This window comes from Panulirus ornatus, chromosome 14 (assembly GCF_036320965.1).
Source record: "Panulirus ornatus isolate Po-2019 chromosome 14, ASM3632096v1, whole genome shotgun sequence".
Classification (NCBI taxonomy): domain Eukaryota; kingdom Metazoa; phylum Arthropoda; class Malacostraca; order Decapoda; family Palinuridae; genus Panulirus; species Panulirus ornatus.
The window spans coordinates 43602718-43626047 of record NC_092237.1 but is presented as its reverse complement, the minus strand read 5'-3'; the positions used below and the strand labels follow the sequence as shown (position 1 = coordinate 43626047).

General features: G+C 50.7%; 1 protein-coding gene across 1 annotated transcript; it reads left to right on the top strand.

Annotated features, from left to right (window-relative positions):
* Positions 1–1673: 1673 nt before the first annotated feature.
* On the top strand, positions 1674–19578 carry LOC139753360 (uncharacterized). Its single transcript, XM_071669736.1, has 2 exons — positions 1674–1954; positions 14375–19578. The coding sequence occupies exon 2, from the start codon at positions 15340–15342 to the stop codon at positions 16117–16119; it is 780 nt and encodes a 259-aa protein (XP_071525837.1). The 5' UTR covers positions 1674–1954; positions 14375–15339; the 3' UTR covers positions 16120–19578.
* Positions 19579–23330: the final 3752 nt, after the last annotated feature.

Below are 23330 nucleotides of genomic sequence, written 5' to 3'. Positions count from 1 at the left end.
GAGTCCCAGTGAGGCAGCTGCTCACAAAGTGTTGACTCCCAGTGAGGCAGCTGCTCAAAAAGTGTTGACTCCCAGTAAGGCAGCTGCTCACAAAGTGTTGACTCCCAGTGAGGCAGCTGCTCACAAAGTGTTGACTCCCAGTGAGGCAGCTGCTCACTAAGTGTTGACTCCCAGTGAGGCAGCTGCTCACAGAGTGTTGACTCCCAGTGAGGCAGCTTCTCACAAAGTGATGACTCCCAGTGAGGCAGCTTCTCACAAAGTGTTGACTCCCAGTGAGGCAGCTGCTCACAAAGTGTTGACTCCCAGTGAGGCAGCTGCTCACAAAGTGTCGACTCCCAGTGAGGCAGCTTCTCACAAAGTGTTAACTCCCAGAGGCAGCTGCTCACAAAGTGTTAACTCCCAGAGGCAGCTGCTCACAAAGTGTTGACTCCCAGTGAGACAGCTGTTCACAAAGTGTTGACTCCCAGTGAGGCAGCTGCTCACAAAGTGTTGACTCCCAGTGAGGCAGCTGCTCACAAAGTGTCGACTCCCAGTGAGGCAGCTGCTCACAAAGTGTTAACTCCCAGAGGCAGCTGCTCACAAAGTGTTGACTCCCAGTGAGGCAGCTACTCACAAAGTGTTAACTCCCAGATTCAGCTGCTCACAAAGTGTTGACTCCCAGTGAGGCAGCTACTCACAAAGTGTTAACTCCCAGATTCAGCTGTTCACAGTGTTGACTCCCAGTGAGGCAGCTGCTCACAAAGTGTTGACTCCCAGTGAGGCAGCTGCTCACAAAGTGTTGACTCCCAGTGAGGCAGCTGCTCACAAAGTGTAGACTCCCAGTGAGGCAGCTGGGACATGTTAATGGGACGGGATAACAACATTATAAGGTGAAGGCGGCCACAGTTCATGTGGACGGAAGGCATAAGTACATCGGTGCCGGGAACGACTGAAGATCCCGGTTTGTAAACACTGCCTCGGTGTCGGGAGCCACTGAACATCTGGCTCTGTGAACATCGCTCGTCGCCGGGAGCCACTGAAGGTCCGGCTTGATAACAGCGCTCGGTGCCGGCAGCCGTGATTTACAGTTTCCCTGGGTCGTGGCGGTGGCGAGGCGTGACTCTACCGGGTTCTGATGGTTCTGATGATCACTAACCAACCCTGCCTTTAGAATCAAAGCTATCTCGACCATGTCCGTGTATATGGACTGTCATATGCGAGAGAGAGAGAGAGAGAGAGAGAGAGAGAGAGAGAGAGAGAGAGAGAGAGAGAGAGAGAGAGAGAGAGAGAGAGAGAGAGAGAGAGAGAGGAGGTCAAACACATCTCGTCTACATTTCACACACTCATAACAGCTAACGTGGGAGGAACGTCGATCCGGTGTTTCTCATGTACGAGTCCATGTGTGTGTGAGATTGGCTACCCCCTCCCCCCCAACCCCACCCCTTCCCCTGCCGCCTACCCAGCCAGGCAGTCCCCCTCCCCTGCCACCCCCCTGGCCCCGGCCGCCCCCCCCCCCTCCCCGTTCAACCTTGCGGGGCCGCGGGCACGAGGGTCGTAAGCCACAGAGTGCCATGTGTGGGCTCCTCGGGTCCCCAGGTGAGCCATATAGCCCCCAGGGCGGGGTTTGTCTGCAGGGGACGACGGGTACCGCCCGCACGACGCTCACCTGCCTAGACCTGACCCTCTCCGGCAGGTGGTGTAGCGGCGACGCCCCCGGGAGGTGACACCTGACGAAGCTCCTCCTCTGTATGGCGGGGGTGGGTGGGGGCGAGAGGCCGGTAGTGGCCGTTCCTTCCTAGGTGAGTCCACACCGTCCACAGGCAGTTCCCTTCCTCACACAGCGACACGCACGGCAGGGCTCCTCCTCTTTCTCCTGCAGCAGGCACGCCCGGCGCCTCCCTCCTGACGTAGCCACGAGAGGTTAGACTACAAGGGGCGGCGAGAAGGCCCTCAGCACTGGCCTGTGTGGACACGTGTGAGTCTCGCCTAACTAGTGACTGTGTGAATGTTGAACTAGTGTTGTGTTCTGGTATTACCACGTGTACAGACGACCCTCTCCTGGTCGTGTTTTGACCCAGTCCCATCCGTGCCATGGTGGTCGCGTTTTGAAGCGACCCAGTGTCGTCCGTGTCGTGGTGGTCGTGTCATGACCCTCCCTGCACCATCCGTGTCGTGTCCTGACCCTCCCAGTGTCGTTCGTGACGTGTTGGTCGTGCCCTGACCCTCAATGCACCGTCCAAGTGCCGTCCGTGTCGTGGTGGTCGTGTCCTGACCCTCCCTGCACCGTCCGTGTCGTGGTGGTCGTGTCCTGACCCTCCCTGCACCGTCCGTGTCGTGGTGGTCGTGTTCTGACCCTACCCTGCACCGTCCGTGTCGTGGTGGTCGTGTCCTGACCCTCCCTGCACCGTCCGTGTCGTGGTGGTCGTGTCCTGACCCTCCCTGCACCGTCCGTGTCGTGGTGGTCGTGTCCTGACCCTCCCTGCACCGTCCGTGTCGTGGTGGTCGTGTTCTGACCCTACCCTGCACCGTCCGTGTCGTGGTGGTCGTGTCCTAACCCTTCCTGCACCGTCCGTGTCGTGGTGGTCGTGTCCTAACCCTTCCTGCACCGTCCGTGTCGTGGTGGTCGTGTCCTAACCCTTCCTGCACCGTCCGTGTCGTGGTGGTCGTGTCCTGACCCTCCCTGCACCGTCCGTGTCGTGGTGGTCGTGTCCTAACCCTCCCTGCACCGTCCGTGTCGTGGTGGTCGTGTCCTAACCCTCCCTGCACCGTCCGTGTCGTGGTGGTCGTGTCATGACCCTTCCTGCACCGTCCGTGTCGTGGTGGTCGTGTCCTAACCCTCCCTGCACCGTCCGTGTCGTGGTGGTCGTGTCATGACCCTCCCTGCACCATCCGTGTCGTGTCCTGACCCTCTCAGTGTCGTTCGTGACGTGTTGGTCGTGCCCTGACCCTCAATGCGCCGTCCAAGTGCCGTCCGTGTCGTGGTGGTCGTGTTCTGACCCTCCCTGCACCGTCCGTGTCGTGGTGGTCGTGTCCTGACCCTTCCTGCACCGTCCGTGTCGTGGTGGTCGTGTTCTGACCCTACCCTGCACCGTCCGTCTCGTGGTGGTCGTGTCCTGACCCTTCCTGCACCGTCCGTGTCGTGGTGGTCGTGTCCTAACCCTTCCTGCACCGTCCGTGTCGTTTTGGTCGTGTCCTAACCCTTCCTGCACCGTCCGTGTCGTGGTGGTCGTGTCCTAACCCTTCCTGCACCGTCCGTGTCGTGGTGGTCGTGTCCTGACCCTTCCTGCACCGTCCGTGTCGTGGTGGTCGTGTCCTAACCCTCCCTGCATCGTCCGTGTCGTGGTGGTCGTGTCCTGACCCTTCCTGCACCGTCCGTGTCGTGGTGGTCGTGTCCTGACCCTCCCTGCACCGTCCGTGTCGTGGTGGTCGTGTCCTAACCCTTCCTGCACCGTCCGTGTCGTGGTGGTCGTGTCCTGACCCTTCCTGCACCGTCCGTCTCGTGGTGGTCGTGTCCTAACCCTTCCTGCACCGTCCGTGTCGTGGTGGTCGTGTCCTAACCCTTCCTGCACCGTCCGTGTCGTGGTGGTCGTGTCCTGACGCTTCCTGCACCGTCCGTGTCGTGGTGGTCGTGTCCTGACCCTTCCTGCACCGTCCGTGTCGTGGTGGTCGTGTCCTGACCCTTCCTGCACCGTCCGTGTCGTGGTGGTCGTGTCCTGACCCTTCCTGCACCGTCCGTGTCGTGGTGGTCGTGTCCTGACCCTTCCTGCACCGTCCGTGTCGTGGTGGTCGTGTCCTGACCCTCGCTGCACCGTCCGTGTCGGATAAGTGCCCCGATCCTCCTACACTGCCCTTAGTATCGCCCGTGCCACAGGCCAGCAGGTCACGACCCTTAGGGCCGCTGGCCTCGTGAGCGGCCCCACGCCTCACCAAGACAGGTCAGTCCCCTCACGGCGTGCGGCGCGCCAGGTGACCACACCACGAGGGAATGTTCCCACGTGGGGATCGACCGTCCCCACACTGGACTCCCGGACGCGACAACAGACTCACAAAACCCAAAACCAAGGTCGAGTGTCATAATGACAGAACTACCACCAAACTGCATCTCAAACAGCGCACACATTGAATCCAATCACTCCGAATGATAATTGATAACTATTCTTAAATCAATAACTGGATAACCGACGAAGAGCACAGATGAAGCAAGTTGTTGCAGCAGATAAATGACATCTTCCAGGTAATGACACGTTGTGGATGTGAACATGATGATGTGTGTGATGGAGAGGTAGCGATCACTTACCTCCCAGCTGGTGACCAGATAGGCTGGGGTGGTGCAGCTGCTGCTGGTCAGGGTGTGGAGACAGCTGTCCAGCGGTCACCCATCCGCCCCCCCCCCCCCCACACACACCATAACGTGCTGGACAGGTTGTTGGTAGCGCCCCACACTAAGGCACCACCCACACTCTAGCCAGACCGGAGAGGTTCGACTACACACACACACACACACACACACACACACACACACACACACACACACACTCGACTCTTGACGAATTCGTGTTTCCTCCGGACGTTAACAGTGTGGGTGGCTGACATGCGTGAGATATGCTGTCGCTCCTCCTGACATCCCCACCTACGATCATATGAGGATAGGCTTCGATCCTTTGGCCATGGATCCCTCACGTTCCCTCGCATCGTGCGGGACGGACGCCATGGGTGACGACTCCACGATGGGGGATCCAAATGCCTCAAGAACCATCCCTTACCCACGCACATATGTACGTCAGGCTCCCGGGGTGTGGCCGGGGTGTGTGTGTTGAGCAGTCAGGCAGCACATACAACAGGTCCTGCCGGTCTGGGTAGCTAGGCGTGAGATACACCTGAATGAAGTTAGTCAGAAAGAAAATGGTGGACTTCAACCGGTGTGGCAAACTCGTGACGAAAAGTATATAGGGCGGCGGGGGGCCATGATGACGGGCGAGGCCTCACAACACATGGTGTGGTGAGGCTTGACTGTGAGTGGCAATAGTAAGTGAGTGATTGTCTGTCCAGGTGTCAGACACAGACGTTCAACAGACTCGATGTCCTCGGACAGCGAAAGGGAAGATAAGGATAAGCTAAGGTTAACGGAGGGTTCCCGGAGTGGTACAGAGGCAATGGATGACGACTGGAAGGTTAATAATGAAGTTAATGACCGGATGGTTGAGTGGCTGGATGACGTGTGACGTATTGTTCTCGCCCCAGGATGAACTCAGCAACACGATTATGAGTCGCACATTTCTCTATAGCTGGAACGAACTTTAATACCCTACAATAATCAAGAGAAGGCATTTCCCAGAACTTTGTTACGCTAAGAAACACTCAAGTGGAACGTAACAGTGGCAGACAGTGTACATAACATCTTACGGGAAAACACAAGACTTATGTATTTGTCTCCTTTACAAACGGTGTCAACTACACAGGAAAATCAGTGACGCCGTATTAAATCTTGTGTTTGTAATGTTGAGGATGGCCACAGTTTCTGCATGTGACTGTGAGGCAGGGAGGGAAGCAACGTGCCAATCTGGAGAAAGAAAAGTGTAAGACAAATCTTCCAATCCAAGTTGAGCGAGAAGCTGAGTGTCGTCCACTTGGTTCTTCATTACAAACATGAAGCGATGCGGAGGCATTCCGTGAATGAACAAGTGGGTGACAACCAGAGGGGAGAGAGAGAGAGAGAGAGAGAGAGAGAGAGAGAGAGAGAGAGAGAGAGAGAGAGAGAGAGAGAGAGAGAGAGAGAGAGAGAGTCACAACACGGTGGAATGATGTTACGAAAACACGAGGAAAAGACGTCAAAGTGTTGCACTGAACAGTGAGGAAATGTGAGTCAGACGAGCGAAGCTTACAGGATATAAAACTGAAAAAAAAAAACAATTACGAAAGATTACGTAAAGGGTCAGCAGTTCCACGAGACGGAGGAAGAAGAATGTAGGACAACAATTAGAGGAAATATGCAAATGAAGGAAACGTAGTCGCGATGACTCGTGTGTTTACAATTAAAGGTGAGAGAGAGAGAGAGAGAGAGAGAGAGAGAGAGAGAGAGAGAGAGAGAGAGAGAGAGAGAGAGAGAGAGAGAGAGAGAGAGAGAGAGAGTTGCTGAGGAGGGATGAAGCCTGTCAGTGCAGAGAAACAGAAAAAGAGCCTAGGGTTGGCGGCCATATTGACATGCGGGCTACCAGGATGTGAGGAGACAGGCACCTGGAGCAGTACAGTGTAGTACACCGGAGAGGAGGACAGTGTTACTGAACCAGACTGAACTACGGCTGTATGGGGACGGGGAGTGTGCATGGTGCGTGAGGTGCCACCAGCTGTATGGACACGGACAGTGTGCATGGTGCGTGAGGCAGCACCAGCTGTATGGACACGGACAGTGTGCATGGTGCGTGAGGTGCCACCAGCTGTATGGACACGGACAGTGTGCATGGTGCGTGAGGCAGCACCAGCTGTATGGACATGGACAGTGTGCATGGTGCGTGAGGTGCCACCAGCTGTATGGACATGGACAGTGTGCATGTATGCATGACGCTGCAACAGCTTTATGGCCACGGACTATGCATGGATGCAAGATGGAACGACAGCTGTATGGACACAGACAGTGTGGGTGGTGCAGCACCAGCTGTATGGACACGGATAGCGTGCATGGATGCATGAGGCAGCAACAGCTGTATAGACACGGACACTGTACGTAGCTGAACGCAACGAGTGAAGGAAGACCACACATCACCTCACCGTATAATCACAGACATGACAAACGAATGATCATTCATAGGGATTACAGTGAGGACGTATGGTCGGGCGGTGACAGACGATGCTGGACAACACACACACACACACATTCCTTTAAAGGTAAAATCCCTGGGAGGAGGAGGAGGAGGAGGGAAGACGGGGGATGTGTACAACCAAATTTAGCACCTGGGCAGATTGTGGAGAAAGTCTGACACATGCGGAAGAAAGTTCATCAGTGCTCATGGACTTGGAGAAAGCATGTCTTAAAGAGGCAAATATAGACATATCTCCTACACATATCTCCAGGATGTGTCAGCGTTCGGTGATATACTACATGACGCGCGGGTATACCTCGCAGCGTGTGTGTGGCGGCGGGGACTACATGCATGGTGACACGAGCCGGTGGCACGATGTGTATTAATGGGATCAGGTGAGATGTGTGTGTGGCGTTGCTTCCCACCATCCTGGCACTTTTCCCTGCTGGGCACGGCTGTCTATCTATAGGTGTGATACCCTCAGTAATCTGGCTGGCCTGATGTATGAGCCTGGGGACGGGAGGACGCAGGAGGGAGGAAATACAATACCACAACCGCCACAGCTGCTGTACACCACATGATGCCGTTGTGTTGGTCCACGTACTGATCTACGTACGGGGGAGGAACAATTCTTGTCATAGGAAAGATCGTTTGAGAGAGTATTTAAAACAACGTTCATTTATATACTAATTTTAGTGAGGAGGGCGAACAGAACGAAATAAATTCATTTATATATATATATATATATATATATATATATATATATATATATATATATATATATATATATATATATATATATATTATATATATATCTACGGGTAATGTGTAGCGGGTTATGGATTACAGAAAACTGGTGGCACGTTGAGAACCTTTGGTGACCAGACGTACGATGTGGGAGAAGCGCACTAAAGATCATTCCTGAGCAATAGTGTGGACAACATGCGCGAGGCGAGGATGACACGGCTTAGTGCTCGGGATGACAGGAGGACGTAGTGGTGACGTAGAACGGATGACGAGCGACGTTAGTGGTGGGCGGGGCGGGGGTTACACATCGGATGACGGGTGAAAAGTCAAGAGGCGTCAGGTGAGGGATGGAGGCGTGGAGGGGACGACGGGTGACAAGTCTGTATGTAGCAGTCAGGCAACAGGAGACATGGGAGGAGGTACTATACCCACCTGATTATCAGGAGGGTTAGTGACGGAGGCGCGGTCAGCCAGCACCGCGCCTCCGTCACCCTCCCTATCCTAGGGTCACTCTCACATTCTATCTTTGCCTCATTTACACGTGGATTGCTGGCCTTTTTTTTTTTATGTTGGCTGAGATGGCACTGGTAGCTGATGCCCTAATCAAGGCCATCCCATTAACGCTATATATGTGTGGAAAGGGAGCTGAGGTTTCGGTAGATTAAACATGACAGCTAGAGACTGGGTGTGAACGAATGTGGCCTTTGTTGTCTTTTCCTAGCGCTACCTCGGGGGATGGGGGGCCTATTTCATGTGCGGCGGGGTGGCGACGGAAATAGATGAAGGCAGCAAGTATGAATATGTACATGTGTATATGTGTATATGTATGTATCTATACGTTGAAATGTATAGGTATGTATATGTGCATGTGTAGCCGTTTATGTACGTACATAGATATGTGGGTGGGTTTGGTCATTCTTTCATCTGTTTCCTTGCGCTATCTCGCTAACGCGGGAGACGGCGATTAGGTATAACTGAAAAAAAAAAAAAAAAAAATATATATATATATATATATATATATATATATATATATATATATATATATATATATATATATATATATCTTTTCTTTTCTTTCAAACTATTCGCCATTTCCCGCATCAGCGAGGTAGCGTTAAGAACAGAGGACTGGGCCTTTGAGGGAATACCCTCACCTGGCGCAATTCTCTGTTCCCTCTTTTGGAAAAAAAAAAAAAAAAAAAAAAAAAAAAAACGAGAGGGGAGGATTTCCAGCCCCCCGCTCCCTCCCCTTTTAGTCGCCTTCTACGACACGCAGGGAATACGTGGGAAGTATTCTTTCTCCCCTATCCCCTATATATATATATATATATATATATATATATATATATATATATATATATATATATATATATATACATATATATATATATATATATATATATATATATATATATATATATATATATATATATATATACACACACAAGCATGGAGACATCACACACCCCTGCCGCAAACTTACATTCACTGAGAACCAATCACTTTCCTCTCTTCCTAAACGTACACATGCCTTACATCCTCGAAAAGTTTTTATCGAGGATGTAAGGCATGTGCACGTGTAGGAAGAGACGAAAGAGATTGGTTCTCAGTGAATGTAGGTTTGCGGCAGGGGTGTGTGATGTCTCCATCGTTGTTTAATTTGTTTATGGATGGGGTTGTTAGGGAGGTGAATGCAAGAGTTTTGGAAACAGGGGTAAGTGTGCAGTCTGTTGTGGATGAGAGAGCTTGGGAAGGGAGTCAGATGTTGTTCGCTGATGATACAGCGCTGGTGGCTGATTCGTGTGAGAAACTGCAGAAGCTGGTGACTGAGTTTGGTAAAGTGTGTGAAAGAAGAAAGCTGACAGTAAATGTGAATAAGAGCAAGGTAATTAGGTACAGTAGGGTTGAGGGACAAGTCAACTGGGAGGTAAGTTTGAATAGAGAAAAACTGTAGGAAGAAGTGTTTTAGATATCTGAGAGTGTATTTGGCAGCGGATGGAACCATGGAAGCGGAAGTGAATCATAGGGTAGGGGAGAGGGGGCGAAAGTTCTGGGAGCGTTGAAAAATGTGTGGAAGTCGAGAACATTATCTCGGAAAGCAAAAATGAGTATGTTTGAAGGAATAGTGGTTCCAACAATGTTATATGGTTGCGAGGCGTGGGCTATAGATAGAGTTGTGCGGAGGAGGGTGGATGTGCTGGAAATGAGATGTTTGAGGACAATATGTGGTGTGAGGTGGTTTGATCGAGTAAGTAATAATAGGGTAAGAGAGATGTGTGGTAATAAAAAGAGTATGGTTGAGAGAGCAGAAGAGGGTGTTTTGAATGAAGAGGGTGTTTTGAAATGGTTTGGGAACATGGAGTGAATGAGTGAGGAAAGATTGACTAAGAGGATATATGTGTCACAGGTGGAGGGAATGAGGAGAAGTGGGAGACCAAATTGGAGGTGGAAAGATGGAGTGAAAAAGATTTTGAGTGATCGGGGCCTGAACATGCAGGAGGGTGAAAGGCGTGAAAGTGGAACGATATGGTATACTGGGGTCGACGTGCTGTCAATGGATTGAACCAGGGCATGTGAAGCGTCTGGGGTAAACCATGGAAAGTTCTGTGAGGCCTAGATATGGAAAGGGAGCTGTGGTTTCGGTGCATTATTACATGACAGCTAGAGACTGAGTGTGAACGAATGTGGCCTTTGTTGTCTTTTCCTAGCGCTACCTCGCACACATGAGGGGGTAGGGGGTTGTTATTTCATGTGTGGCGGGGTGGCGATGAGAATGAATAAAGGCAGACAGTATGAATTATGTACCTTTATATATATGTATATGTCTGTGTGTATATATATATGTATACGTTGAGATGTATAGGTATGTATATTTGAGTTTGTGGACGTGCATGTATATACATGTGTATGTGGGTGGGTTGGGCCATTCTTTCGTCTGTTTTCTTGCGCTACCTCGCTAACGCGGGAGACAGCGAAAAAGCAAGAATAAAATAAATAACAAATATATACATACCCTACCCTGAGCCAGGTACCCATTTTTACTCCCAGGGATGGATGAACGGGTGGGCTGACTGTGGATCGACTGCCACAACCAGGATTCGAACCGATGCGCTCGATCCTGGGCGGCCCTTGAATGTTTCACGGTCGGGAACCCTAACCGCTACACCACGACCTCACACTACCTTATACACAACACATGTAACTGGCACGTCTCCCAATTCTCTATTCCAGTTTTTGTTCTTTCTATTCAAAATGGAGTTCACGGCTGAACAACAACTGCACACATCTCCAGCAGCGAATGGGAACGTCACCACCAGGTCGTGAAGGGCTGGACAGTTCCCAGGGCCCAACCTGACTCCCAATCAAGCGACCGGGACACATCTCACCGCCCTGAACACAGATTCTAAACCTGACGCTCTTTTTTTTTTTTTTTTTTTAATTTCTGCCGCATTTTCGATCTTCAATTTAACCTTCCCGCAGTGGAACATCTGTACACATTCCCTGGATCTCCCCGAAAGCCAACTCCAATACACCATTTTCTTTGCACTGTCAGATCTCGATCTATCATCTCTACGAACGTTGCCGCTCCAAAGGTGAAGTTTTTCTGCCCACTGTACGTAGCACAAAAAACTCCTACTGCGCTGCCTCAGTCTCCTTCCTGTCTTTGGTGCCGTTTGGTTCACACGTATCTCTACCCACTATAACTTCCGCTTCCTATAACCGTACAGAGTCGGCTCAACAAACACCTGTGGAACTCTGACTAATTTTCTCTCGTCTTTTTCCTACTCTCTCTGAGTTCCTTTCACCCCAGATGGTCATGACTGGGGCATGTTTTGCCCCTGCCACGTCCGTCACTAAAAAAAAAAGACAGAAAAAAACCCAAGATGATGGCGAAATAACAGTCAGCACTCAGGTTTTATATACGTACAGGTTCAGATATTCTATAAACCTGACAATAAAATCTTATTTCTTGTCACTGCTTTCCAGGATCCAGCTCTCGTTTCTCTGCTGCCGCTGGGATCGTCAGCCACCAGAGATGAACCTAGAGACCTAACCTCCCATCTGGTCACATATTCCCTCCTCAGTAACTCAGACATTCCAACTCTCCAGTCTGACTCTACCACCTCAGTATGATGCTCTCTCCTTCCTTGATCATGTCAAGCCCCTCGGTCATCTTCACCATTGTCCACAACACGTCACTCAGTTCCCCCTCATTTTCCGTAATTCACTCTAGTCGTTCCTCGCCCTCTATTTCTACCAGTTGTGTCCGACCTCTATCTCCTCCACCGTCAATCTTTGATCTTCTTCATCTTCCTCTACTGAACCATCCATGTCTTGCTTTTCCCTTAGTTTTGTTCGTCTCAACACGCCATGCTGCTGACCCTCATCAGCTCCAGATGTCGCAGAATCTCTTGCCAACACTACTCGATTCTCATGACTGGAACCTTTACTTCTGAAGATGGTGTTCAATTCTTCATGGTTCCCCCTTTTTCTCTCTCTCTTCCTGCTAATCCGGTTCTAGCCTCTTCCTTGGCCGTTTCCTTTACTTTCTGTTGTTTTTGTCTGGAACACGACACGAGTCCTTCTTCCAGGCGGACCTCCATAAGGGATGCCTCCAAAATCCAGACTACTGTACACACGCACAGACCAGAGTCAATAACATGATGGGGTCTTTTAACCCGAGTATGGCGCGCCATCTGGCCCTTAGAGGACAGAGCCTCTGACCCTAGTATGGTGGGACCTTTTTTACCTCAGCATACCGGGGCCCTTGACCCTACTGTGGCGGGGCCTCTGACCCTACTATGGCGGGGCCTCTGACCCTAACATGGCAGGGCCTTTTAACGCTAGTATGTCGGGGCCTCTTGATCCTCGTATAGCGGGGCCTCCGACCCTACTGTGGCGGGGTCTTTTAACCTTTGTATGACGGATCCTCTGACTTTATGACTAGTATGCCACGTTAGCGTCTGTTACTCTTTACTGCACCAGCAGCAGCAGCAGTTGTTTCCTTCCTCAGTTCGTGTTTAACCTTGCCTCACATTCCCCTACACCCAGCTTTCCTCTCGCTGATCTAGTGACAAACTTCCGTTTGTCACCACATAGTTCGTAGGCTCTCAAGTCTAGCCTAGCCCTCAATAACAGAATTCTTCTCCGATTTAATCACAGTATATATATATATATATATATATATATATATATATATATATATATATATATATATATACACACTTTATTATACATAATCGCTGTTTCCCGCGTCAGCGAGATAGCGACAGGAAACAGAGGAATGGCACATCCACTCACTCACTCACACACACACACAAACACACACATATATATATATATATATATATATATATATATATATATATATATATATATATATATATATATATATATATATCTTTTCTTTCTTCATACTATTCGCCATTTCCCACAATAGCGAGGTAGCGTTAAGAACAGAGGACTGAGCCTTTGAGGGAATATCCTCACTTGGCCCCCTTCTCTGTTCCTCTTTTGGAAAATTAAAAAACGAGAGGGGAGGATTTCCAGCTCCCCGTTCCCTCCCCTTTTAGTCGCCTTCTACGACACGCAGGGAATACTCGCTTAAAATCTTTTTCACTCCATCCTTCCACCTCCAATTTGGTCTCCCGCTTCTCCTTCTTCCCTCCAACTCTGACACTTATATCCTCTTTGTCAATCTTTCCTCACTCATTCTCTCCATGTGACCAAACCATTTCAAAACACCCTCTTCTGCTCTCATAACCACACTCTTTTTATTTCCACACAACGCGCTTACCCTTTCATTACTTACTCGATCAAACCACCTCACACCACATAATGTCCTCAAACATTTCATTTCCAACACATCCACCCTCCTCCGTACAACCTTATCTGTAGCCCACGCCTCACAACAATATAACATTGTTGGAACTACTATTCCTTCAAACATACCCATTTTTGCTCTCCGAGATAACGTTCTCTCCTTCCACACATTCTTCACCGCTATCAGAACTTTCACCCCTCCCCCATCCTATGACTTACTTCCGTTTCCATGGTTCCATCCGCTGCTAAGTCCACTCCCAGATATCTAAAACACTTTACTTCCTCCAATTTTTCTCCATTCAAACTTGCATCCCAATTAACTTGTCCCTCAACTCAACTGAACCTAATATCCTTGCTCTTCTTTACATTTACTCTCAACTTTCTCCTTTCACACATTTTTCCAAACTCAGTTACCAACTTCTGCAGTTTCTCACCCGAATCAGCCACTATAGCTGTACCATCGGCAAACAACTGACTCACTTCCAAGGCCCTCTCATCCACAACAGACTGCATACTTGCCCCTCTCTCCAAAACTCTTGCATTTACCTTCCTAACCAACCCATCCATAAACAAATTAAACAACCATGGAGACACACACCCCTGCCGCAAACCGACATTCATCCGTACACATGCCTTACATCCTTGATAAAAAATTTTCACTGCTTCCAGCAACTTACTTCCCATACCATATATATCACTGGAGCTTCCAGAGTGTTTCCCAAGCGAGTCTAGAGAATGTACAGAGATAAGCTCTGTTTCCACACTCACATGAGCTCTCCATCATTACTTTGCCAAAGATTAAGTTATTCCTCTACGATAATCTACTTCCAAGGGGACCCTACATGATATCTCCTCGCTCCCCTTACTGGTGCTGTAGGCCTGTAGAAGCTGCAGGTGTCCCCTCCCCATCCTCTTTCAGCACAAGCTTGGTCTGCAGAGAGGCCCTCCCTGCGTTAGGTGCACGTGTACTTCACCTCCATTATCTTCACCGGACGAGGTGTTCATGTTGGCTCTCCTCTCGTCCCCAGGGTTCCTCATCCCCGCCACCGGAACTGTGACGCTGTGGCGCACACCTGGAGCGCCACCGACCCCAGGCAGCAGCAGCAGCACGTCAATTCTCACCGTTACCATCTGAGGTCAACGGCACACCGCTGCTGGGTCACCATCTGGAGACAACGGCTTAACACCTGCTGGCCAGACACTGCTGCCACTCTCAGTGGGGCACAGCGGCAGTGCCACCGTCAGTGGTCAGCCGTGCACAGCTGCTGTGTCATCAGTGGTTAGCAGCAAACACTTCTATAGTACCATCATCAGAGGTTAGTAGTACACGCAGCTGCAGTGCCACCATCGGGGGCCAGCAGTACATACAGCAGCAGTGCCACCATCAGAGGCTAGTAGTACACGCAGCTGCAGTGCCACCACCTGAGGTCTGTAGCACACGCAGCTGCAGTGCCACTATCTGGGGCCAGCAGCACAAACAGCTGCAGTGCTACCAGGAGAGGTCAGCGGTACACGTCTGACCCCCGTCAGGCCACGACCCCTTCCAAGGAGACCCGTCGGGCCAACCTGTGACTCAAAATCCTGTTTGCGGTTGGTCACTGGAAATGATAATCATCATTTAAGTGAAGTGTTCAATGTAGAGTCGGGAGGGAGAGTGGAGGTAGTGCCGGGGTGTAGGCACTTTCACTCACTCATCATGACTGGAGAAGATGTAGCACCGCGAGGCCGCTACTGTCTCTACATGCGCATCACCCGAGACCGTCGTCTGCTGGGCCTGTGTTCATAACTGAGTCGAGCGCTTTCGCAGCGATGCCTCGCCATTCTAGAGGTGGTCGGAGCGCTATAAACAGTTCCTAAACACCTCGATGAAACGCACTGTCTCAAGGGCGATGATACACTCGGGAGGTTAAGTGCACGAACTGACGATGATAAGTGTGTATGTACCTAGGCTTACTAATCTTTAAACATACAACTGTGTGTGACGAATAACAGTATGGAGAGGCTGAGCGCCAGTCTCAGGACGCCCAGGAGCAAGCCTCAATCCAGCACTAGGAAGACCCTAGGGTTCCCCCACTCGAGAATAGCGGACAAGTACGGAATGCGGCCGCGGACCATCATCAGGCGGCTGCTGCAGGAGAAACGGCTCCGGGAAGCACCACAGAAACTAGTCAAGTCGAGGCCGCAGCCGGTCTCCAAGTACCGCAAGGCGGCGGCCAGGAGCCGCCAGCGGTCCCATGTGCAGCAGATCAATCAAGCCTTTGAGAATCTTCGGAATGTTCTGCCAGCGGCGGCCCGCTGTCGCCGGGATGCCTCCGCCGCAGCCAAGATGACCATCCTAAGGCTGGCTCTGAGGTACATCGCTGCGCTCACACACCTCCTGCAGGAGGACGACACTCAACGCTGCCAAAGCAACGACGAGGACACTTCCAGCAGTTGTTCACACACAAGCACCGACGACCACAAACCTCGCCCCTCCGACTGCAGCGACCTCAAGCCCCAGCAGTCTACCCAAGAGGACGAAGACGAGACCTCTGAAGACACCTACATGCTTGCGCTCGCCAAGATCTTCGACGAAAACGACGACTCCAGCGACTCAAACACTTCCGACGGCGACAAGGACGAGGCGGAGTATCATTCCGACAGCGGCGACCCCCTGAGTGACCGAGAGGCCTTCAGCGACCTGTCTGACCAGGAGGTGGAGGAACAGCTCCACGCCCTGGCTGACCTAGGTCACCTGTCGGAGGGAGAGACTGACCCACTGATTCTCTCCTGATTTTCATAATGGTGACGGGATAAGACAGGTTCTCCAGCTGGATTGAGGGGAGTACCCGGCAGGCCCTCCTGCTGGATTGGTGGCAGTTACTGGAAAGCGCTCCAGCTGGGTTGGGGGCAATACCTGGAGGGCCCTTCAACTGGGTTGGGGAAGTACCTGGAAAGCCTCCAGCTGGGTAGGCGGCAATTACCGGAAAGTCCTCTAGCTGGGTTGAGGAAATACCTGGAAGGCCTCAAAATGGATTGGGGCAGTGCCTGGAAAGCCCTCCAGCTGGGCTTGGGGCAGAACTTGGAAGGCTCGCGGGTTGCGTTAGTGGAAGCGCCTGGAAAGTCCTCCAGCTGGATTGGGGGCAGTACCTGGAAATCCCTCCAGCTGGGTTGAAGGCAATGCTTAGAAGGCCCTCCAGCTGGGCTGCAAGCAGTACTTGGAAGGCCCTCCAGCTGGGCTGAGGCCAGTACCTGGAAGGCCCTCCAGCTGGGCTGAGGTCAGTACCTGGAAGGCCCTCGAACTGGGCAGGGAGTAGTACCTGGAAAGCCCTCCAGCTGGGTGAAAGGCAGTACCTGGTAGGTCCTTCGACTGAAATCTGGGCGAAAGCTGGAAGGCCCTTCAGCTGGGGTAGGTCCAGTACCTGGAAAGCTCTCCAGCTGGGCTGGGCCTGAAAGGCCTTCTATCTGAAGCAATCTGATCAGTACATAAACAGAATATAAAGACTTGTGTTGTTCCTTGTCTACAATGCCAATCAGTGTTGAACAACCCAAAGGTTTGTGCTGGTAAACAGTCATGAGCAACACTCACACTAAACTGCTTCACTGAACAACCATGTCGTCCACGGTTAACCTCAACTTTATAAGCCGTCTTGCGATAACTCACCAGCCCGTAAAGTGATCCAGCCTGTTTAATGGCCCAGCCCGAGCAGTGACCCAGCCCGAGCAGTGACCCAGCCCTAGCAGTGACACAACCCGTGTAGTGATCTTGCCTGTGCTGTGAATAACATAGCCTGCACAGTAACCCAACCCGTACAGTGAGACCTAACCCATGCAGTGAGTAATCCAGCCTGTGCAGTGACCCAGGCCGCGGGTGAACCAGCCTGTACAATGATCCAACCCGAGCAGTGACCCAGCCGGTACAGTGACATACCCCTCACTGTATAAGAAGCAACCCATCTGAACATATCTTACCCAAACATGCCATATCTCACGGGAACAGCGTTTGTTATCAGTTTTTTGTCTGTTTACATAGGTTCATCTGTTCACATATGTTTATGTATACCTGTGTATCAATATGATGGTAGGGGTCCATGTATGTGTCCCTTACAACCATATGTTGCAAATATACATACAAATATACACGATTTTGTTTACATGTTCATGATAGTAATTTATTATTCCAATTGACATCTGTAATATCATCTGTAGGGGGACAAGATGCTCATGTTCATGTCCCAGGCTGTGTTGGGGACAGAGTGGGATATGTATCCCAGGCTGTGTTGGGGACAGAGTGGGATATGTATCCCAGGCTGTGTTGGGGACGGAGTGGGATATGTATCCCAGGCTGTGTGGGGGACAGGGTGGGGTACATGTTCATGGCTGTGTAAGGAAGAGTTGTGGGAACACGTCCCAGATCGTGCTGGAACAAAGTAGGGTACCTTTCCCTAGCTGTGGGGACAAAGTGGGGTACATGTCCCAGGGATTGTAGGGACAAGGTGGGGGTACACGTCTCAGGTTGTGTGGGGAACAAGGTCGGGTACATGTCCCAGGCTGTGTGGGGACAAGGTGGGGAACATGTCCTGGGGTTTGTGGGGACAAAGTGGATTATGTGGGGGACAAGGTAGGGGGTACATGTCCTAGACTGTGTGGGGGACTGGGTGGGGTACGTGTCCCAGGCTGTGTGGGAGACAGGGTGGGGTTCATGTCCCATGCTGTGTGGGGGACACGGTGATGGTACATGTTCCAGACTGTGTGAGGGACAAGGTGAGGGTACATGTCCCAGGCTGTGTGGGGGACAGGGTGAGAGTAGATGTCCCAGGCAGTGTGGGAGATAGGGCGAGGGTACATATCCCTGGTTGTGTGGGAGTAAATGTCCCAAGCTGTGTGGGGGACAAGGTGGGGGCTCATGTCCCATGCTGTGTGAGGTACATGTCCTGGGCTGTGAGACGACAAGGTACAGTCTGTGTCCTGGCCTGTGAAACGACAAGGTAGAACACATGTCCTGGGTTGTGACAGGACAAGATACAGTCCATGTCCTGGGATGTGAGAGGACAAGATTCCCAACAACCACTTCGCCTCACCACCCGTATGTTGATGTCAATATATAGTTTATATCAGAATCGTGTACACCCGAAGTTAGTTTACATCTGTATATCAAGCACACCCAAGTTAGTCTACACCTGTGCATCATGTAAAACATATGTTAGTTTACACCTGTGTATCATGTAAACCCTATGTTAGTTTACACCTGTGTATCATGTAAACCCTAAGTTAATCACACCTGTGTATCATGTACACCCTACGTTAGTCTACAACTGTGTATCATGTAAACCCTATGTTAGTCTACACCTGTGTATCATGTAAATCCTACATTAGTCTACACCTCTGTATCATGTAAACCTTAAGTTAGTCTACACCTGTGTATCATGTAAATCCTACATTAGTCTACATCTGTGTATCATGTAAACCCCGTTAGTCTACACCTGTGTATCATGTACACCCTACGTCAGTCTACATCTGTGTATCATGCACACCCTACATTAGTCTACAACTGTGTATTATGTAAAACTTACACTGATTTACACCTGTGCGTCATGTACACCCTACGTTAGTCTAAAACTGTGTATCACGTAAACACTAAACCTGTATACCCTGTAAATCCTAAGTTAGTCTACACCTGAGTATCATGTTCACCCTAAGTTAGTCTACACCTGTGTATCATGTTCACCCTAAGTTAGTCTAAACCTGTGTATCCTGTAAACCCTAAGTAGTCTACACCTGTGTATCATGTACACCCTACGTTAGTCTACACCTGAGTATCCTGTAAACTAAGTAGTCTACACCTGTGTATCATGTTCACCCTAAGTTAGTCTACATCTGTGTATCCTGTAAACCTTAAGTTAGTCTACACCTGTGTACAATGTACACCCTAAGTTAGTCTACACCTGTCCGTCATGTACACCCTACGTTAGTTTACACCTACATCGTGTACATCCTAAGTTAGTCTACCCCTGTGTATCACGTAAACCCTAAGTTTACTCTCCTAAGTATATGTAATCAGTGTAGGGAATATCCCGCCACATCAGTAAGCCACTGTACCCGTGTATTACTCCCGTGTAATGTGCTAAGTGATACACAAGGCACGTTACAGCTCTCTGTACGACGATGATGACAGCCAAAGATTGAGAGGCCCAGGCGACAGAATGATAATGACCTCAAGAGTGTTCGAGTTATTTAAACAATAAATATCATTATAAACCAAAGCGAACTGATTTATTGCCCACAGGACGGAATAATACAGTGTTAATCATCTACTGCCCCAGGAACTGATTATAAGCCAATGTTAACCATCTACTGCCCCAGGAACTGATTATAAGCCAATGTTAATCATCTACTGCCCCAGGAACTGATTATAAGCCAATGTTAACCATCTACTGCCCCAGGAACTGATTATAAGCCAATGTTAACCATCTACTGCCCCCGGAACTGATTATAAGCCAATGTTAATCATCTACTGCCCCAGGAACTGATTATAAGCCAATGTTAATCATCTACTGCCCCAGGAACTGATTATAAGCCAATGTTAACCATCTACTGCCCCAGGAACTGATTATAAGCCAATGTTAATCATCTACTGCCCCAGGAACTGATTATAAGCCAATGTTAATCATCTACTGCCCCAGGAACTGATTATAAGCCAATGTTAACCATCTACTGCCCCAGGAACTGATTATAAGCCAATGTTAATCATCTACTGCCCCAGGAACTGATTATAAGCCAATGTTAATCATCTACTGCCCCAGGAACTGATTATAAGCCAATGTTAACCATCTACTGCCCCAGGAACTGATTATAAGCCAATGTTAACCATCTACTGCCCCCGGAACTGATTATAAGCCAATGCTAACTGATCTACCACCTCAGGACCTGATCATGAGCCAACACTAATTCACGTATCGTCCCTACAACTGATTATAAAGTGCGGAACAACTTCTAAAGACCAAACAACAATGTGGTTATAACCTCTGAATTACAGGTGATATTCTGACCATCTGTCTGGTGAGGGTTGACCAGCTGACTGGTAGTGGCCGGGTCAAGTGTCAGCAGGTCAGGTATGTGGTGGCTGACGAGTCAAGTGTCAGCAGGTCAGGTATGTGGTGGCAGACGGGTCAAGTGTCAGCAGGTCAGGTATGTGGTGGCTGACGGGTCAAGTGTCAGCAGGTCAGGTATGTGGTGGCTGACGGGTCAAGTGTCAGCAGGCCAGGTACGTCCTGGCTGAGGAGCCAAGCGTCAGAAAGCCAGATGTGTGTGTGTGTGTGTGTGTGTGTGTGTGTGTGTGTGTGTGTGTGCTGGCTGACGGGTCAAGTGTCAGTAGGCCAGGTGTGTGGGGGAGGTTGGGGAGGCAGGTGTCAGCAGGCTGGTGGTGATGGGGTCGTGAGGGGAGGTCAGCACACAACGACTCCCGCCCTTATCAGTCAGCTCGACCTCCCGGGAGGCTGGCCAACCCCCCCTGACCCAGGAGGGAGAGAGAGAGAGAGAGAGAGAGAGAGAGAGAGAGAGAGAGAGAGAGAGAGAGAGAGAGAGAGAGAGAGAGCTATAAAACCCTGAAGGCGAAATTGTCGAAACTGCAGAACCCGCGCTGCTTCCTGGAACGTCTTGTGGAACAGAAAACAGCGCGATGATGTCACCCACAGAACCCGTGATGAACAGAGAACACCTGGGGGACTGAATCTTCTTCGGCAGATCGGAGAGGCTGACGGTTCTCCAGACCCAGACGGCAACGAAGGTTTCCAGACCCAGACGGCAACGAGGGTTTCCAGACCCAGACAGCAACGATGGATTCCAGACTCAGACAACAACGAGGGTTTCTAGACCCAGACGGCAACGAGGGTTTCCAGACCCAGACGGCAACGAGGGTTTCTAGACCCAGACGGCAACGAGGGTTTCCAGACCCAGACGGCAACGAGGGCTTCCAGACCCAGACAGCAACGAGGGTTTCTAGACCCGGACGGCAACGAGGGTTTCTAGACCCAGACGGCAACGAGGGTTTCCAGACCCAAACGGCAACGAGGGCTTCCAGACCCAGACAGCAACGAGGGCTTCCAGACAAAGACGGCAACGAGGGTTTCCAGACCCAAACGGCAACGAGGGTTTCTAGACCCAGACAGCAACGAAGGTTTCCAGACCCAGATGGCAACGAGGGTTTCCAGACCCAGACAGCAATGAGGGCTTCCAGACCCAGACAGACAACGAGGGTTTCCAGACCCAGACAGGCAACGGGGGTTTCCAGACCCAAATGGCAACGAGGGCTTCCAGACAAAGGCGGCAACGAGGGTTTCCAGACCCAGACGGCAACGAGGGCTTCCAGACCCAGACGGCAACGAGGGCTTCCAGACCCAGACAGACAACGAGGGTTTCCAGACCCAGACAGGCAACGGGGGTTTCCAGACCCAGACAGCAACGAGGGCTTCCAGACCCCTCTTATATACAGTGTTCTGGAATGGGTGCACGTAGGGCGAGCTGTGTGCTGTGTCGCTCTACCTCCACCGTTGTCCTCCACCCACGGGGTTACGGAGAGGACATCATCAACCACTGCCAGTCCCCCCCCCCGCCCCCCCCATACACACACACACACACACACACAGAGCCAGAACTGTCTCGTATTCTGGCTCGCTCTTACTCAAATGATCTGGACACACCGTTTCTCTCTCTCTCTCTCTCTCTGGACCGAAAACGTACAATCTTACGAGATAAAACCTGTGTGGTATAAGGACATGTCCAAAGTTCATACTAGTACCAACAGATTCTGAAATACAATCAAACGTATATATATATATATATATATATATATATATATATATATATATATATATATATATATATATATATATATATATATATTTGTTTTTAGTATAATTTTTACTGGGTTCCCTTTCACCTACCACCTGGTTAATCTTCAGCCTATTCTTCACTTCTGAACTTTCCAGAATTTAATCTTGTTATCCTCCAGCCTCCGTTTTCTGTACGTGTCACTGTTATTTCCAGTCCACACACACACACACACACACACACACACACACACACACCACACACACACACACACTGTCATCTGTGTGTGTGTGTGTGTGTGTGTGTGTGTGTGTGTGCGTGTGTGGTTCCCCCCACCTCTTCCCTCCTCCCTCACTACATAAGCCTTGACCATTAATCTAGTCACGTCATCTTAAAAGATGTTCAGAGGAGGAAATGTGTGTGTGTTGTGTGCAGGTAACCAGCTCACCGCGATGCACCACAGCCCACCACACACATACACACACAACGCTCTAGGTACAACACCAGGCACTGTAAACACAGCCATCATGAAATCAGACTACAGTTCTCCTGTATCTCCTCCTGTAACACATGGACTGTGTCAGCTTCCACGTCTCTCTTTCTCGTGCACAACAACGGGTACAAAAATATATGTATCAGGAGAGCAGCGAACACGGATCACTTAATACTAAAATAGATACAAATTATTAATGAAGAGAATTCGTCGAATCACCGCACGAAGGACCCGCCTGCAGGAGGAGGAGGAGGTCACCCCAGCCTCTGAGGCAGGTCGGACCCACCCAACGAGGCCAGACGAGGTTGACGGCTGATCATGTCGACCAGAGCGAGGTCCAGTGTTGGGGGTAAAGGTCAACATCAACAAGAGCGGAGGGGCAGCACCGTTACACTGGAGGTCACGTTAGACGGGTCACTGTTGCCCCGCCCGCCAGGTTAGGCAGTTGGTGCTGGGGGGGGGGGTGAGGCAGGTGGGGCTACAGGGGGCAGGCAAGGTGAGGCAGGTGGTGCTCGTGGAGGCAGGTGGTGTTGGGGGAGGCCGGGTGAGTCAGGTGGTGCGAGTGGTAGCAGGCCAGGTGAGGCAGGTGGTGATGAGAGGGGTGGGGGGGTGGGGGGGGCAGGTGGTGCTGGTGGCTGGCCAGGGGTCAGGGAATGTACCCCTAACTCCTGCGTTAATCTAAA